A 19,065-nucleotide genomic window follows, 5' to 3' on the forward strand; every position below is an offset into this window, starting at 1 on the left:
ATACGGATTAAAATAGCAGCTGTCGTTTATAGAATCAACATTATGTGTTTTTTATTGTTTTAAAAAGTTTTATTTTAACTTATTTATATATATATATATCGATACACAGTATATTGATCAATAATGTATATCGAATGATGCATTAGAAATATAAATTTAATGTGATATTTGATACGTTATCAGAAGAACTCTTAAAGATTTATTAGGCATCGTTATGAATTATTACTTATGGCTACTGCGATAAATGATTCCATCCGAGAAACCGATGCGCCGAGTCTTACCTAGACGATGACGAGGGTGCTCTTGAATTCGTGGCGTCCGATCGAGTATGCGAGTCTCGTCCTCCACTTGCGCGTCGCCGGAAGTTGCGGCGGTCCGTCACAAAAGCGACAGTCCTCCTCGCTCCATCTCGGTTCTCCACCTCGCAGCCGTACACCTCTTCGTCTTTGACGCGATCAACCCGCCAATGACACAGCAATAGCGACGATTCAAGGACAGCACGCGACGACGACACGAAGAGGCCGTTTTCAGTCGCCGGACGAAAAAGTGCCGTGTGCGAACCTCTCTTCTCTCGCACGATTCCCTTCCCCGTCGCTTTCCTTCCCCTTCGCCGGCGCATCTCCCGAGATGTCGTTTTTCTTACCGGCCTCCTCGACGGCGTTATATGTCGTCACCGTGAACAATAACGGCGAAAGTCAATTACGCGAAAATCGCAATCCAGGTATGCGAAGCGAACCGTAATTGGCTCGCGTTGCGAATCGGGATTTCTCGTTTTATCAATCTTCGTTTCTATCGATTTATCCGATAATTTGTTACGTTATAATGGAACTAATTAAATTTGCGTTATGTAACAATGATGATATTATTAAGATAATGTAGAGCTGCGGCTTTCTCGTCATCACGAGAAGCGGAAAAGATGCGATCTAATATTTTTTAAAGATCTTATGTTATCTTATGTCAAAAAATTGCATAATGTTATGCTTGAAATCAAACAAGTAGATATCAATCGTGTTAGGAAGATAAATAAATTGTAAAAAGATATTTATTAAATTTTTATGGCTTCCTAAAATTATTTTATTATATTCTGAAAAGATTAATGAGAAGATTATATCAGAAAAACCAGTGTTCGCGATGCTTGATATCGCGTAACATTTTCGCATATCAATTATAATAATTTAATAAGCGGATAAGTGTAAATAAATCATCAAACTACACGCTCGTACAAACATTGTAAAGTTAAGTATAATTTCCGTTAAGCATAAAAACACCATCCCTAACATCTTCAAAAAATCCTACTTTTCTCTTCTATTAATTTCTATCTTCTTTTGGGCGTGCCTGCAAACTGTTTTCACTGCAAATACAGCGGGAATGCATCCCCCTTTATGTGATGCAGTTTGCATGAGGTTCCCGACCGGTCTTCCGCAGAGGTAACTCGGTCAAATTTCACGCTGATAAGACCGTGAATATTTCACTTTGTTGCGCGATACACGTCGGAGTGAACAACGCGCGCTCGAAGTACCTTGCTTAGTACTCGACAGCATGGCAACCCCCATGGGCAATATTTGCCATGGGGGCGTTATCGATCGCGCGGTCCCCTATTTCCCTCTATTTCGAGAGGCGATCTTTACGTGCGTGGGCTCCTGCGTATCTCGCACAGGATGACTTAAACGACGTAAAGTCTTCTCAAGTCTTTTGCAGTCACAGGGACGTATAGTAACAGCAAGAATAGCATGGGACACTACGGATATAGGGAACCGTAAATACATCCACCTACTTTCTTTTTTTATTTTTCCTTTGGTTTTTAAGCTTGGTTAAGAAAAATATCAGGAGCAAGTTTCTGCCATATTTTGCAAGTTACGAGAGTTACGAAAATGTGTATTTTGCACTGAATATATTTTATTATGAAAAAATAGGAAAGTAGCAAATTGAGTTCTTTGAATTTTATTATTTTCTAAATAATCTATATATATATATAAAATAAAAAAAAAACACTTATTATCTCACGCTCACAATTAATATATTGTATAATATAAGAAAAGATTGGCAAATTTTAAAAAATTGCTTACAAAATACAATAAATTCTTTATGAGAATTGATAATGAATAAATCTATTACTCTGAGATTTAGCATTAAATCAGACATTTATTTTTTTCTATTATTTATAAGAAGTTTATATAAGAATCGCTTCGTGTCTATCATCCATCAACTAAGCTTATTGTGCGTCACCATATCCTCAGGTGTTATACGGTAACCCGGCTCTGACAAATAAACTCCTCTATCCATTCAATAGCAGCATTAAGCACATCTATCTTGCCCTAGGGAAATATACACGTCCTATATATCACGTATCCCCCATTCAAATGGATTTATATTTGTATAATTATAATTCTGCATTTTGTATCTAAATTTCATACAATACAGATAAGATCGAGCAATATTATCGGTATAATTCAATTATAAAACAAAAATTAACACAAGACATTAATATTGTGACGTATAGTTTGCTAGGATCTTTTCCAATTTACAAGTGTCTCTTTATTTGTCGCATCGCGATGCAACGAAGACGACTAGTTAAGATTCGAGGAAATGACCGAGCTCGACTACCATCAGGGCTACCTGTTACAGGAACGCGCGCACTTCTTCCGATCGCGTACTTAGATGGAAACCTGAACTAGAGAAAGAAACGGTCAGACGCGGTCAGACGCCGTCAGACGAGCGCCGAAGCGACCGTCTCGCCTAGAGGGACATTTATTTCTTCCCGGCCGTTGGCCTTGCACGCTTCAGCACGTGGAGATTAACGTGAAAACCGCGGGCAGACATTTTCCGCTCAACACGTTCACGCAATTTCGCACTCCTTCATGCGTTGCCCTTTTTTGTATCAAATTCATTAGATAAGACAAACGGATTTCTTAATTTGGACCTGACACGATCATTTTTTACTTATACGTATTAAAAAAAAAAAAAAAAAAAAAATGTTAATTTTTCTCTTATCGAATATGCAATATCAAATTCAAATTTTTTTTATTAGCCACAGATTACGAATTGTTTAATAAATATTTTATTCGAGATTACAATTTGCATTAACATTTTTATCGAAACAAATTACGGCATAATAAAATCTCGATGACGTTTATAAAAAATTAAACTTTTATTCCAAAAGACTATAAGCATGATAAAAATAATGTTTTTATTTAGCGAAAAGAATGAATAATTTAGAACAATGTTTCTTAATCGGTCGTATACCAAAGCGTTTATCTTGAATAGGTAAAATCCGTATAGGAGTTTAGATCAGCGATAAAAGTGCCACGCCCTTTATCAGCAAATAATGTCACTGTGTGCGTGTCACGCGAATCGCGTATCGATCCTCGACTTGGTAGAACCTCGACCTTGGTCCTTGAAAATATTCGGGTGCATCGACCCTTCCTGAAACGCCCTGTACAGTCACCACGAAGGGCTGCGATATTTATCGAGCGGTCAGTCCGTTAGAGACGGAAGTGTAGACATATTTATAATGATTCGCACGCGCAATTCTGCTGTTTCTACGATTCCGATCGTGAATTTCAAATCAGTGTGACTAACTACCGTCATGTTGATGGATAACGCGAAGAAAATGTATAAAATCGTTCGTCATAAATCGAATAAAATCAGTACGATATCCTCATGACACGCATAATGTAACAAATATGTTAATGCCAATTGATCACCTCTTCACATTATAATTATTCGTATAAAATTAACATTAAATTTTAATTATTATTACATTTATTTCAATCCTGTATCATTATTATAAGTACTTTTAAATTTCGAAATAAATCTATTACACTCTCTTCCTTTTGAAAGCGATAGCGGTATATTTTTATCTTACAATATACAATAGACACATTTTTCTGACGATTTCTAACAATCTAACGAACGCACTCAGAGATGAGAGTCACGGCTCCCATGCGGTCTTACCGCAGGAAGAGTCTAGCACCAGCACAATACACGGCTTTAAATTATAACGCGTCATATGTTATCCGCGAAACAAATTCCACGATAGAACGTCACAATATACCAGTCCATGAGGCGACATTGCCACAGAATTTTATCACTTTGCAGAAAAGAGACGGGCGTTTGGAAGGGAATTCAATATTGCGTGGGAGTTTCGTTCATGGGGTTGGCAAGGGGTCTTCGTCAGACGGGCCGACGCCCTTGCACCCGATAGACCGTATTCCAACTATTCCAGACCAACAAATACTTAAATTGGACAGAGTATCGATATTTTGAAACGTATTGATTCGATTCGACAAATTTTCTGAAAAAATATTTTTCAACGCCAGAATTATATATACATGTAAGAAACGCTTCGTCTTGGATTATTCATAATAATAATTGCATAATAATTATTATTATTTTAATTAATATCAGATAATATTATAACTATCGAATAAATTGTATCGTTTACTTATCTTGTTCAACATTTCGATCGTACTCTATACTCTATCCGGATATATATTAGTTTGCAGCGCAAAGAAAATTGAGTGCAAAGCATCGAACTGAGAGTATGCCCTATGCCTTGGTTTCTATACTCTATTCAAGAGAATTACTCCTGTTTCAATACGATTAGTTCGCGAAGAATGTAAGAAACGAGATCGATTAACGAAGTTATACTCGTCAGGACACACCCTCGGGTTATAGTCGTGTAAATTGTTATAGTTTTTGACGAATACCTTACGAGGATTTACGATTGATCTTTTTATAATTATTAAATATTCTATTTTATACAGATGGACAAAAATAATTATTATTTCTTCAATACTTGTGATTCTAATTTGCAAATTATAATAAAATAAAAGATATTTCTTAAATTTATTTCGTCGATGAAAATCGTTGAGCAAAAATTTTCCTCTCAATCCCTTTAAAGGAAATCGCGTATCCTGTTCACGCAACGATTGCCAATTTCCGTTGATCGTTCGACAGATTCGGAACCTGATTCTCTCCCTCACAGATTTGGAAAATTTCCGTGAATTAATCCGTCCCTCTCTTTTCCAGCCCTTCCCGGTTTGTTTCAAAAAGATACACGGAAATACGTAGATAGAGAATCAGATATTACTACAATAGATATCTCTTTTTACAAAACATGACGTCTATCGTGCCATTTCATTCTTTTTTGTTTTGTATTAAATAAGATCAAAATTTTGATATTTCATAACTGTCCAAATGCTTGTATCTTAACCATTATTCACCAGTTTTACACACCAAGTATAGTAAGCGATTTAAATGCAACGTCGGATGTATCTCAGTGACCTCGCCCTTTTCTCAATCGCATATACTAAAGGATATATCGAAAGAAGAAAATTCTTAAAATTAGAAAGTAATTTATTTATATCATAAGAATTAACATTTCTCTCTTGTTGAATAAAAATTTATATATATATGTTACTAAAGAAAAAATTGGAGAAATACTTTTATCTGTAATGTATAATTTAGATAAATTGTTTAATTTTTTCAAAAATCTTACACAATTATATAATTTTTCGGTTTTACACACGCATGCGATATTTTTTTTACATATACAACTTGCGTTGAAAGAATAATACCTGCTCCGTAACTATTCGAATCGGCGATATTTGCGAATGTTTGCAAGACTCGAAGACTGGCTGTTATTGATTAGAAAGAAGGTTCGAAGCCGGGAGCAGCTGAGCTACCCTTGTCCTTTTTCTGCATTTCGAGGCTGTTCGCGCACGTGGCCGTCGCGCCCCATTCATAACAACCCCCAGCAACACCCTAAGAGACCGCCCTAACCGGAGCGCAGTTGTTGCCATGGGAGACATATCGCTACCTTATTAAGACAGTTGGATAGTATTCCCTTCTTAACGAGTTTTATCAGCCAATTGCAGGGGTATAGGGTCATTTATTGCTTGTGCGACGCATTTTCGAAAATAATTTACTTATTGTGGGCTATTCTAATAAAAATGCAAAACTTTCTCAAGCAGAGTGACAATTTTTCATTGCAAATTAGCTTTCAAATTTGCACAAGATTTATTTTTATATCCGTGTATATCCTTAATATAACGAGTGTTTCAATTTTTTTATTAAAATTGTGTGCTGCATCCCTTGAAATTATATTTCCTTTCAATTCATTCATCGTACTTTTGTCGCTTGCCATATTTTAAAAATGGAATTTTTTTTTTTTTTTCTGTTACAGATCTTTCAAAAAATCGCTTCAGTGAGTTACCGGAGGAAGTCACGGAATTCCCATTTCTCGAGAAGCTGCACCTTTACCATAATGCCATAAGAATAATCCCGGAAACCGTCGTAATGCTCCAATCCCTGAACTACCTCGATCTTAGGTTTGTATACCTATGTATATATGCCTATCTACATTGACGTTCCATGCGATATATCGCTCTATATCTACATCCTGTTTAATATGACGTATAATAGTGTCGATAACGGTTCTCGGAATACTAGAAGAATATATTTTATTATATGTAGCACGAAATATTATATAATGGAAAATTAAAATATTTTAAAAATCGTCATATATATTGCGATCATAATTGATCAACTATATAATAAATCATCGAATAATATATTTTTCGATTTAAAAAAAACGAGTTTCAACGCAAAAGACGCATAATTCTAATAATTTTTAATAAATCTATATACAATATAATATATATTTAAAAAAGATATCTTGCAAAAAATATTAAAGATATTAATTTAAAAAAATAAACCGCATAAAGTAATCGACTAATCTAATCTTCGTTCTAAGAAATAAATTTTTAACGCACAAGAAACATAATTTTAATAATGTCCAAGCAAAGCATTTATTTAAAAAAGAAACAATGTCCTGACGTGTCTCTATAGTCGAAACCAATTGACGTCACTACCTCGAGAGATATGCAGGCTACCTCTCCAGACCTTGCTAGTCGCGCACAACAGATTAGCATCTTTGCCAGATGAGCTGGGCAGGATGACAGCGTTGGCGGAACTGGACGCAGGTTGCAACGAAATCACGAGCCTTCCACCTCGAATAGGCGACCTTGCGCGGCTCCGGTCTCTAGACCTGAGGAGCAACTTGTTGGTGCACCTGCCTATAGGTAGGTCCGCCTTTTTAATAGGATTGCGACATTTATAGTAAATGCATTCGTGTTACGATCGGATCCGCGATTAAGAAATTGCGTCGATCTGCGCGAAGAAATGGATGTCTTGGAAAAAAACTTGCTTGAAAATATAATTCTCGATAAATTAAATCTTGCAAAATTAATGCATTGAATTGATACAAATCAAATTATAATAAATCTAATTAAACTATTTATGTATTTGTTAAACAAGATGAGAAAATTAATTCTAAATAAGAAAAGAAAATTCAGAACGAAATGTAGAATCTAAAATTATTTTTCTTAACGAAGATAATTATCGGAGAATTTTGACGATCAATTCTCGACGAGAAACAATTCAATTAGATTCTTAAAACGCAATTTTTACATAGAACTGACGTACCTGAGGCTCGTGAAGCTGGATATTAGCGGCAATCGAATATCCGTGCTTCCGAATGAGATGAGGAAGATGAAAGGCTTGGTGGATTTCAAACTGTCCGACAATCCGCTGACCTCGCCGCCTGCCTCGGTGAGCATTCGTAAACGAGTCATTCGTTCGTTTTCACTTAAGAAAGAGAGAGAAAAAGAGTCCGATATATTTTCCTTAATGCGCATATACCTACGTTCTTTCCTCAGACCGACGGATTTTAATAACCCGTACACGATATTACTTCATCCGTCGACTATGTCGTTTCCTTTATTCGCAGACTTTTTACATCCTACGGAGTTGATTGGTATACTTTCGAGACTTTATTTGAATTCTCGGCAATATTCGATATCGTTCTGTCGCTGGGAAGGCACATGATGACGAATTAAAATATAGCAAGCGTCTTTTCTTGAAATATCGATTCGAAGCATTCTAAGGTGGCCGTTTTTTTTGCCGGTTTCAGCTATGCATTCGCGGGCGAACGCACATTTTCAAATATTTGGAGAGGCAAGCAGCGAAACACGAGAGAGCTAGAGGTGGTCGAACGCGGCGAGCACCTCTGGATGCGAGAGGTCACGTGACGCTGGATACGAGGTCGCATCGGCGGCACAACATCGACAGCGGGTACAGCACGAGTGACGGCCTCGACAAGCGTTGGTCCCAGGAAATCCACAGCGCGGTTAGTTTCGCCGTCGTTCTCGTGGCCTTTTCTCTATCGCTCCATCTCCTGCACACGCTCTTCAGCCATCTCCCCACTAAGCTATTCGGCGAGTCTGTCGTCGAATCGCCCGCGGATCTATGATCCGAAGATCCAACGTAAATAATGAGTCATATGAATAAACCGGAGCATACTGACGCTTTTGCTTTTCGCGAAGAAAATTTCCAGATAAAACGTATCGTGTGACCGTAAACATTCTTATTTTTCTTATCGAGGAAAATACTGGACAATACGAATAATGATAATACAACATTTACTTAGGCACGTAGTTAAAATAGTTGTGTAAATAAAGGAATATATAGGTAAATGTGCGCCGTAAAATGCGAGACAGATGTTCTACGATAACAATAAAGTATCATATATTTTCACTTCATATTCTTACTTTAGAAGAAATGCTTTTGCTTCGTATACGCTTGATTTGACCAAGAATAATTAGTCCATTTATTCATATGACGTCTTAGAGTAATATTAAGAAAGTTATGTACATTTTTTGTGCAAATCTTTATATAAATTATTGTATATAAAAATTTTTATCTCAGTGATCGCGTTCGATATCTGATCGAATATGATATATGATCGATATACGATCGAACATTTTGTACAAAGTACACGAATAAAATTTTTCTGGTACGCGAGATGCATACCGTTCACGATTTTACATGCCTCCTATTTGGCCACCGTTTGCGTGCAGGTGCACGACGGCGAGGTACGCGGTTTGTGGCGGCAGGAATGCTCACCGCTTTCGATAACGCTACCGCACGAGGTAGGCGTGAACGGGTCCTGCAGCGGCACATCGACGCCCAGCACGATATCACCTGGAGAGCATACGTCCCTGGAAGATGAATTGGGCAAGGTAGGCTAATACGTAAGATTATCGCAAGAAAAACTAAGCAATCGAACTTCCTATTGTTTCAAGATATGAGAAAAAGTATTCTGCGACAAAATTGAGGTTCACATTTTTTTTTTTTTTTTTTTATTTATTTATTTCTTCTTATCGACGAGTACAATTTTTTATCGAGTACGGCAATAATTGCCATTTAAATATAACATTTTTTTTTCTTTATTCTTTACATCTAATAAATTAAAATGTCGATCGTCCAATATATTTGTTAAATGATTTATTTACATGATACAAAATTTAAAATTGCACATCTCTTTGAGACAACTACATTTTCTTAAAAATTATCCATAATGGAAAAGTGAGATTTTTGTAAGATAATAGTACGGTGTCACACACGCAACGTGTAATTCTAATAGTAAATTAAGATAGTGGAAAATCAGAGATCTGTATCTGCTATAGTTATCGTAGGCACTTATTGTGCTACATTACTATCTAGAGCAAGTGGTTAAGAATATTGGGCCGTACTACAGAATCTAAACGATGACATGGTCGCTATATTTAGCTGTCGAATAGATCTCAAGTCGAGAGCCACGGCGATGATCGTCTCGACAAGCCGTTGTTTGGCTGTCGCTCAAATCTCGTTACAAGACCTTGACCTGATAAAACCTGATAATCACGTTAACGATGTTTCAAAATTATGGATATGCGATGCATGAGTATGTATCCGAAATCGACTTCTTACTGTTTTCATCAATTTTTTACTGTTTTTCTCACGTGTTAAAAAAAAAGTTGATTTTTTACTTCTTTTTTATTAATTTACTTTGAAATCTACAATCACATAGAGTTAATCGAAAAAAAAAAAAAAAATCTGGGATAGAGAAATAGATAATATTAATTAAAAACTGGTTGAGAATATTGTCTCTGTTTTTAAATAAATTTAAAATTTTGAGAAATTAAAAAGATTAAGGAGATAAATTTAAAAACTAATTTAATAAGCGTTCAAAATTATTTTTTAATCTGTGTTTAACGCTACTGTTATAAAATATCTTTTATTAAACTGAAAATTAAAATCTCACACGAAATCTTTTGCAGGCGATGATATTGCACGATCAACTGGAAAAGAGAAGATTAGAGAGGAGCACATCAGAGAACGGGGCAGACATTAGGAGACCGATGATCTCTGGCCTTCACCATACATCGATTACGCCACCGGGGTGAGTGAAACCTCTCGCTACGATGATTATCCGATCCGCCGCGTGCTTTCCCTCGTAATAAACGAACGCGTCCCTCTGTCGGTGTCTCCCATTGATATTGTGATACGAATTTGTCACAGACACGTTAGCTTACACGTATATACGTAATACTCTTGCATGCGTGCATGTGCATTATCGTGGCTGGCAATACTTTTTTACAGCCATCTGGAGTCCACACACTTGACGAGTCAGTCGCAGCAGATATCGTCCGCGCAATCGGTACACCCGCTTCAGACTGCGACGAATCCCGCTACATTGGTGAACGGCGACGATAAGAGGCCATTGAATCACATACAAACGTACAGGTAACGTTGCTTTGAACCATACAAAGGCTCTTGTCCGTCCGAGTTTATCTCATTCACATTACTACGTTTGCGTTACACTCATCTTACTCATCCAACCGTACTTGAATCCTCCAGCAGACGCGCTCTAGTAGTGCTATGACGAATCATTTGCGTTGAATAATTACAAACAACGCTGCCATATTAATCTTCTCAAACGTCCACAGACTGGATATTTGATTATATTTGGATTAAAAATTATTTTTTACTTTTTTTCTAAACTTTAGCAAGTTAGAGAATTAAAGTGTTATTATCATGCTTTCAATATTTTTTATACATAGTTGTTTTGCTTTTATAATCATTCATATTCGCAAAGATCATATAATATTCATAAAAATCATTATATCATATTCTCGTATGCTCTATAACGGTACATAAAACTTCGAAATTATAAACTATATTATTCTTAGGGAGTACAAAGAAGCTCTGAAGCAACAGAGAGCTAACGAAGGTCTAAGCGTGTACAGACCTCGCGAACAGGTGACACCACCAGGAAATGAATCGCAAAACAACGAGACTGATTCGGGCAATAATAAGGAAATCATTGCTTTGACCGGTAAGCAAATCTTCAACGAGGACAATGCGTTAAAGAGGCCGGTACAGAAGGTCACTCCGTCGCGGATCAACTATCAAAACACGCCGATCATCAACGGCACCAACAACGAGTACAACAACAAGAATGGAAAATATCTCGAGCAACCTTACAAGAAACCCAGCTCGCCTATTAAAACTTGCAGTAGTATTCTGTCCGCAAACACGAGTCCAGCGCACGCGCCCAGGCTGGTGAAAACCGCTGTCGGTTACGTAGAAGGTGACCATCTATAAATAAAACCAAATATAGGATTATATGATCGATTTTAGATATAGAATCGTTTTTAAATAACGATTACATTTATATGAGCAATGTATAAGAGCATTTTTACATTCTATGAGAATGTAAAATTTCTCTTATGCATTCTATTTAGTAGGAGACTTGATTACGCAAAATGCACATAGTATGTCTGTCTTTATTAGGCAACAAGAGTCCAAGCAGAAATGGTGGCAGTCCGAAATCTCCGCGATCCGTTACGTGGAACAGTAATTTGCCTGAAAAATATTCCTTTACCATGAGGAGAGAATTCGAACGCGCCAAAGAAGAAGCTGATCTCATCGAACAACTGCGAAATGTAAGTATGATGAAAAACAGCTGCAATTGTAATTATATATAACAATCAAAAAAAATACACATCGCATTTATCTTGTAGCACATAGAGACGAGATTAAAGATGGCACTGCCGGAGGACCTCGCACCAGCATTAACGGACGGCGTTGTTCTCTGCCACCTGGCCAATCATGTCAGACCACGATCGGTTGCCAGTATACATGTTCCTTCTCCCGCTGTAGTAAGTATATTTTTTACAATAATTCATTATTTTTGTGATACATAATTTTGTTTACCGGTGTAAAGATGTCAATATTTTTTTTTTTCAGCCTAAACTGACAATGGCGCGATGCAGGCGTAATGTTGACAACTTTCTCGAGGCGTGTCGGAAGATCGGCGTTGATGAGGTAAGAAATATCGTCAAACTTGTTAATTAGTTTCGAGAAAGTTTGTGCTTCTCTTTCGCTCAAGATATACCATTATGCATGAGACATGCTGTCATCGTTAGTATACATTATGGAACATATAGATCTAGTGGACACTTCTAAATTGACCGAATTATTCCGATTGTTTCTATTTTCTGTAAATAATGCGATATGAGAATCACGATAGGTAGTAATTGTACTGTATGATGAATCGTCGAAGAGTAGAATGTAAAAATAAGAGGCATAAAACACAAAATGCGAAAGAATACTCTTTATAAAGCACGATTACGAATTGACGATGATACTTTCATCAAGTGTTGTCTTATTTAAACTCCATCTATTGTATCTGTTTGGTGAACAGTTGGATGAAAAAATTTATCGCACATTACTTGTAACCGAACGTCTGTGTACGTCGTAACTAACGCTTCGGCAATAGAGCCGTCATTTCTCGATGATACTTCCAACAACTACTAGTCAGTCCCCGATTTTAATCTGATCTCGATCGAGTGTAAACCGTTTTTAAGAAAATGATGAATGAAAAGACGGATATATAAATATATATTATATAAGAATATAAGATCACGGAGAAGGAAAACAAATTAGCGAAGAAGCTTTAGTTGCATGCGCCTAGATCCCAATCTGCTTTTGTGTCGCTTCTTCGGGGAACAATCTGTATCTCGACTCTCACTCTTCCTGCCATCATCCGAATGTCTTATCAATTAATATTCATGGGTTCTAACACTATCCTTCCAACACTATCCTAAACTGTATAAAAATAATCCAAAAAAAATCTCTCTTCACTATTATATAAAACATTACAATATTATATTGCTTACTTGCTTTCCTGCCCATTCTACCTCTTGATGTCCTTCAATTGCTTTTCTTGTGATAGAACTTTTGATACAATTACAGGACAAACGAATTACAATCAATTTTGACAAGTATCAGAATAAAACTATACGGATAAGCAAAATCTAAGCTCTATCTCAAAAGTTCTTTTGCAAAAGCAAAAGGTTTCCTTACACGATACGGTAATAAGTTACAGACGGTTATAATAATCGAACAAAATTAATATTCCCCGAAGAATGCTTTTTTTCTCATCGATACAAAAGTAAGGCCTTCCTTGAAGAGAACAAAAATATGCATTTTAAGGCCACGTGAGAAATATTCTCGCAGTGCGGTGACGTAGAAACTGGGACTGAGTAGTATCGTTGTTGGTGTTGCAGGAGGCGTTATTGGACGCGGATGCAATCATGGACGTGGGTTACATGGACGCGTACGGGCTGGAGGCTCTGGCGCGTCTCGTCACCGCTCTTCTCCTTGCTCGCGATGAGGGGGGGAGTGACACCGAAAAACCGGCCGCAGGTTCACTTCGTATGATTCAGGACCGCGTTCTATCCGCGATACTTTTTGCGACATTCCTATCCACTTTGGTTCTGCTCTATCTCTTCCCGATCCCCGATTAGTAAGACACTGACGAGAATGAAAAGCCACCAATGCGCGCGACAGGAACGAAGAAGCGACTAGTAATTAATAAGGGGTGCCGCAACGGAAATTATAATATTTGGAAATGGTGATTTCCAGAGAAATCCTTTGATTTTTTTCTTGATTGGCATAAACGCCGTTGTGTCAGTCCTATTTTTGATGATCGCATCGAAAATCTAAGAATTATTATTTCGTTCAAACAACAATGCACACGATACTTTCAACGTTTGTTTTTCGTTGATTTGATACTTTTAGGGCGATATGTTCGGTTACTTTCGTCAATTTTGCATTTATACATATTTATTGACATTCGGGAAAGTGTTGTGAATTGGACACGACTTTGACGTCGAAGATTTCCACGTTTAACGGATCTCCTTTTTTTTTTTAGATGAAAAAAAAAGACGCTGGAATGTTCGACAATGAAAACGGCATTCTTGTTTTGCAAATGAAAAGAGAAATTAAACGATAAAATATTTATATGAGAAAATACATAGAGTTATCATCGACGTCGAAACATTCTGCGATTTTTTAAAGTGTCTTTCATAGCATACACATCAAAGAACGATTCGTGATCGCCGCGTCTCCAGGCGCTTTAAAAGATATCAGAATATATCTTTTCACCGCTAAACCTCGCTGAAGCAGAGTATTTAGCTCTCAAGAATCGATTTATCACGATAGTAGCTTTAACAGGGTTGTTCGCTTTTTTCGATCTCCGTTGAAAGTTTCTTCGCTCGATGTAGGAATCCGCGAGCGAGGAACCTCGTCAGCGGAGAATTTTTGGAGATAGTTTTTAAGTATCGATAGGCCGCTTGGTGAAATGTTTAATCGGCTAAGTATTACGTAAGTTTTCTTTCGGAAAAGGCCTTCATTTTTCATCAACGATATAATAGGATACTATTTGCATGCGGGAATATCAACGAGAATCCGAGAGATAACAATGTCCGCTGCAAAAGACAATTGCTTAAGCAAAATTTTATTTCAAAGTCTGGTTAGTTTTCTTCGAGCTTACCTTGACGTAAAATCAAAGAGCGCAATCAAAGGCGAAGGCGCGCTCGCATATCACGTACGGTTGTCTGTACTTTACAGAATGAACCGGTTATTCGATCGTTTTTGCGATCGTGTAAGCTGACTATCTTCAACTAAACTAATAAAATGATATTTTGATAAAGAGAAGGATAATCGGGATAATCGAAATCGGAAGATTGATGATGTGCAATACTTGTTCAAGGATTGTATAAATCATATATATTCATCTTACATGTTTAATTATTCCGTATTCTCGGAAAGTATTCATTGCCTTCTATACGACGAAAGCCTCCGATTTACAATTTAGCTAGTATCGCAACATTATTCTTTGTACGTTTAATATGCCTGGGATCCGCGATTGTCTCCTAGGAAGAATAAAAAAGCAGAAAGAGAAGGATAGCTATCGATTACCTTCGATGGTAGTATTTTCTTAAGATTCGACCAATGAACCGCCGTCTACTGCTTTTTCAGGATTGGTGGGTCTGTGATAGGTAGCCTGCGAGTATATTACAGGATTCACAAAAAGGTGCTAAGGGAATCTCTTTTAGTTCGAGGATTTTCTATTTTGGTATGTAAGGTCTAACGAGAGATAGAATTTGGACGTTGAAAAATAATATGATGTTTATATTTGTTTGTTATAAGTTATACTAGGAGTATATCACTTTCCTTGCTCGTAATTTAGTAAGTTAGATCGATTGTCTTCTTCTTCATTGCGGTTATCTCTGAAACAAAAATCAATATTTTCATTTTGAAAGGAAGGAAACAAAATAGAGCACTCTTCGATATTTCATCGACCAAACAATTCGGTCGTAGTCTAAGATACTTAGATCGAAGTTATTTTTATCTGGGCTTGTATTTCTGGAAAATCTATTTTACACCGAATTTTATCATCGATAAACGTATAGAATAATTCTATATGTAGATATTGAAAATTGAAATTGAAAACAAATTATATCGGGACACATTTTAATTTCTGATATATTTATTCTTCCAAATAAAAAAATATATATATCAATACAATTATCAAAGATACATTACTCGAGATCAAAATGACTGCGATCTATGATACACTACGGTAGAGACACGGTGCCTACTACCTGCCAATTTATTTTCATAAAAATGATAAGAAAACATAGAGGGCATGTATCGTCAATATATAATATTTAATAACTTATACTATACTATTAAGAGAACGCTCTTCAGATTTGCAATTGGAACGGAGATTTTCGTCGGGAAAAGGAGATCGAACGCAAATTCGATTGATTTATAGATATGAACAGTGCTCTTTTTAAATCTCATTTACTCTGGAACTACAATATATAGTTCAGAAATATGCGATTCTTCGATCGTAATCCTCGCAATATTTATTCAAACAGTGCTAAATATCCTATTTTGAACACGACGACGTCTCCATTTTTCCGACAAGATCTCCGTCATTGGACAGATCCTAGCGCAAGGCAGCATCCCGATCGTTGCGAATTACTCGAACCGAATTTCCAGAGCGCACAAGTGGAATTTTTCAGAGAGACGAAATGATTCTTCGCGTAAAAAGGAAGCGTAGAATTTTCTCATAAGTGGGCCTTATAACGGGTGACCACTATGTGTACTTGGAGACTATCATAATATATAAGCGTATATATTTATACGTACTATGTTGCAAGTCGACACGCGTTTACTATACGTATGCAGTATATGCCAGCGTATTTTTTAAGGGGATGCAAAGACGAGCCATTTTCCATGATTTTTGCGATTATTCGAATTTAATCTACGATTCTGACGGGAGATGCATGATTTCGGCGCATAGGCATAAGTGACATTGCATTTTCCTTTGCAGTTTCGAGTGTGGGTTGCACTTTCTAGTCTACAATAATATCGTTAGTTATATAAGTCAACCTGTGTACCCGCGTTCTAGTCAGTTTATTTTTTCTTCTCGCATTTATCACAATTTGCTTTGAGTGGCTTTAACATATCTCACTTGCGATTGATAAATAATGATTCTGCAGCAATATATTACTTAATCTAATGTCGATATATAATCAGTTTTAAGAACGGCAATGTCGTCCTTTTGCTATTAAGGCTGGAACGCCTGATTCATTTTTTTACAACTTTTATTCAATTCTTTTTGTTCTTTTTCTTTTCTACTCATTTATGCTATAAAAATTGTATTGTATTTTAATAATAGATAAAAAATTAACATACAAAATAAACGATTAATAATAGAATCTCTAATAATATCTCTTTAAAAACATCATGTGATAAATTACATTTCCGGGCGTTCCGAGTGTGAAATATAATTAGGCGTTCGTAATTAGTTTCCGCAGCTACATCCAACGAGCGGATCGTCTATCGCGTCCATTATGGAATAATAAACAAATGGTGATAAATTATCATCGGATATTCCATTATACGCTTAATCATCGATCATTACGACGGGTGCCTAATGATTTTTCGCGAAGACACGCGAATGCGAATGATAGCGACAGCCACACATCACATCAGTATTATTCTCACATTAGAATTGGAGGCAAGATATCGGAGTATTCTTAACAATTCAAGACTGGATTCGAATTTAGCATACCGGTGTTTACTTTATATTATCAATTGCTTAGCACGGCGATCTATGACCGATCTACGTGATTATCCAAGAGATACCTAGGGCTAAATCTTCACAATCATAAACGACAGAAATTAATGCGTTATAATTGAGATTGCACAAGTCAACAAAATGATATTTTGGTATAGAATGATAAAATTTTAATAATTATATCATAGAAACGTTAGAAAACTGATTAGTTATAAATAAAATTATTATTTTAGAAACATTACATACATTTGATAGCGTTCCATAAATAAAAATTCTGTACACATACTACAATATATGTATAAACTTTGATCTGACGCAGTTGTATTAGTCGAGAGTTAATCTCGTAGATCGTCGCATTGACATTTTACCAATAGCTTTCGCTTTCACAAGAGGCTACATCACTATTAAGCATATCTACGAAACGCGAAATGAGGAAAATAGGTAGAAGAAAGAGAGAAGAAGAGGGAGAAATATGAAATCATTCCGTTGCGTGTTAGCTTATATAATTAATTTTTGTAAAGTATGCGAAGAAGTTTATATATATTAGAGATAGATATATTATATGAAGACAGAGATATATAGTTTGTTGAAGCTAGTTCTTTTGCGGCGTTTCTTATCTTTTTTTTTTTATTTTCTTTCAACAAAATATGTAAAATATGTAAGCCAATTAAATTATTCGCTAGTTTGATAAATCCACACTTGGTGCTTGGTATATTTTTGTTCGTTGTTGTTTTCTGTAAGCTTCTAAAGCTTCTTGTCTATTTATACGTATCTATATTTATTCCGCGGCGTCTCTCTAAACGCCGTTTCGTACTTGCACGATCGATCGTGCCTGCTCACCCAGCTCAGACAATAATTCCTTTCTATATAGATATGTAGCCTGAGCAGAGTCAGGATCGATTCATTTCAACTCGGTCCTTGATCTTCTAATGAAACGCACAGCATCAGCTGATCTTGAAAAATGCATACAACGTAAAATATAATATTGTATTTCTATCATTGCGATCGAATCGGATTTAATTTTCATTGTACTTAACATGATCATTCATTAACATTCCAAATTAATTATACATACATAAAAATAGAGAATAAAAAATATCTTATTAAAATATTAGTAGATCTTTACACGAAAATTACTTTCAAACGAATTATTCAATTCTTTTTAAATAAGTTCGCTAATTTTTGTCTAAATTTTTTAAGTTTTAAGAAAGAGGAATTTGGAACATTTTTCACACGTAATTAAAATTTAATATTTTATATATAAAACAATAAATATATATTATTAATTTCATTAATTATTTATCATTTGATAATTTAAGAAATTTTAATTAATCGATAATTTTTTTTCGTTAAAGATCTATCTCTTCTATATGTATTACATAGCAAAATTTTTAATTGAAAACACGTGCTCAACAAACGTGTCTATTAATGAAACATTACTTATACTTTAAATGAATGAAATTATACGGCCCGATTCGATTGTCATTAGAATCGAGCTACCGATGTAACGTGCGCATTTATCGAAAGATTTGTATTTACAAATTCTCGTAATACGTTTCTCCGTTTTAATCTTTCATATTTAATTTATTTATATAAATTAATGTCATATACAACACTCGTCCGTCATCCCTGATGCTTCGTTATTAGAGAAAACGGTCCTAGTGGCGAGATAATTGCATTTTTCCTTCAAATTTCGATCGTCAAAAACTGAATCTCTTTTAATTGTATTGTCGCTAAGA

At 35.9% G+C, this 19,065-nt stretch overlaps 1 protein-coding gene across 3 annotated transcripts in view; it reads left to right on the forward strand.

Moving 5' to 3' along the window:
• Lrch (Leucine-rich-repeats and calponin homology domain protein) overlaps nt 1–19,065 on the forward strand; it is a 39,610-nt gene that overhangs the window by 15,329 nt on the left and 5,216 nt on the right. Inside the window, exons 2-13 of one of the 3 annotated variants that reach the window (XM_070308315.1) lie at nt 6,188–6,332; nt 6,853–7,085; nt 7,478–7,614; nt 7,976–8,191; nt 8,922–9,083; nt 10,164–10,285; nt 10,486–10,629; nt 11,076–11,476; nt 11,680–11,831; nt 11,910–12,047; nt 12,136–12,213; nt 13,458–18,608. In XM_070308315.1, the coding sequence (XP_070164416.1) occupies nt 6,188–6,332; nt 6,853–7,085; nt 7,478–7,614; nt 7,976–8,191; nt 8,922–9,083; nt 10,164–10,285; nt 10,486–10,629; nt 11,076–11,476; nt 11,680–11,831; nt 11,910–12,047; nt 12,136–12,213; nt 13,458–13,697 (2,168 nt within the window). In that variant the 3' untranslated portion in view covers nt 13,698–18,608. Of the gene's footprint in view, nt 1–6,187; nt 6,333–6,852; nt 7,086–7,477; nt 7,615–7,975; nt 8,192–8,921; nt 9,084–10,163; nt 10,286–10,485; nt 10,630–11,075; nt 11,477–11,679; nt 11,832–11,909; nt 12,048–12,135; nt 12,214–13,457; nt 18,609–19,065 lie in introns of those variants that run through there. The other 2 variants (XM_070308313.1, XM_070308314.1) reach the window with 2 other exon arrangements.

The sequence above is a fragment of the Polyergus mexicanus genome, unplaced genomic scaffold, assembly GCF_030449975.1.
Source record: "Polyergus mexicanus isolate NDT 795.1 unplaced genomic scaffold, iyPolMexi1.0 SCAF_15, whole genome shotgun sequence".
NCBI classification, from domain to species: domain Eukaryota; kingdom Metazoa; phylum Arthropoda; class Insecta; order Hymenoptera; family Formicidae; genus Polyergus; species Polyergus mexicanus.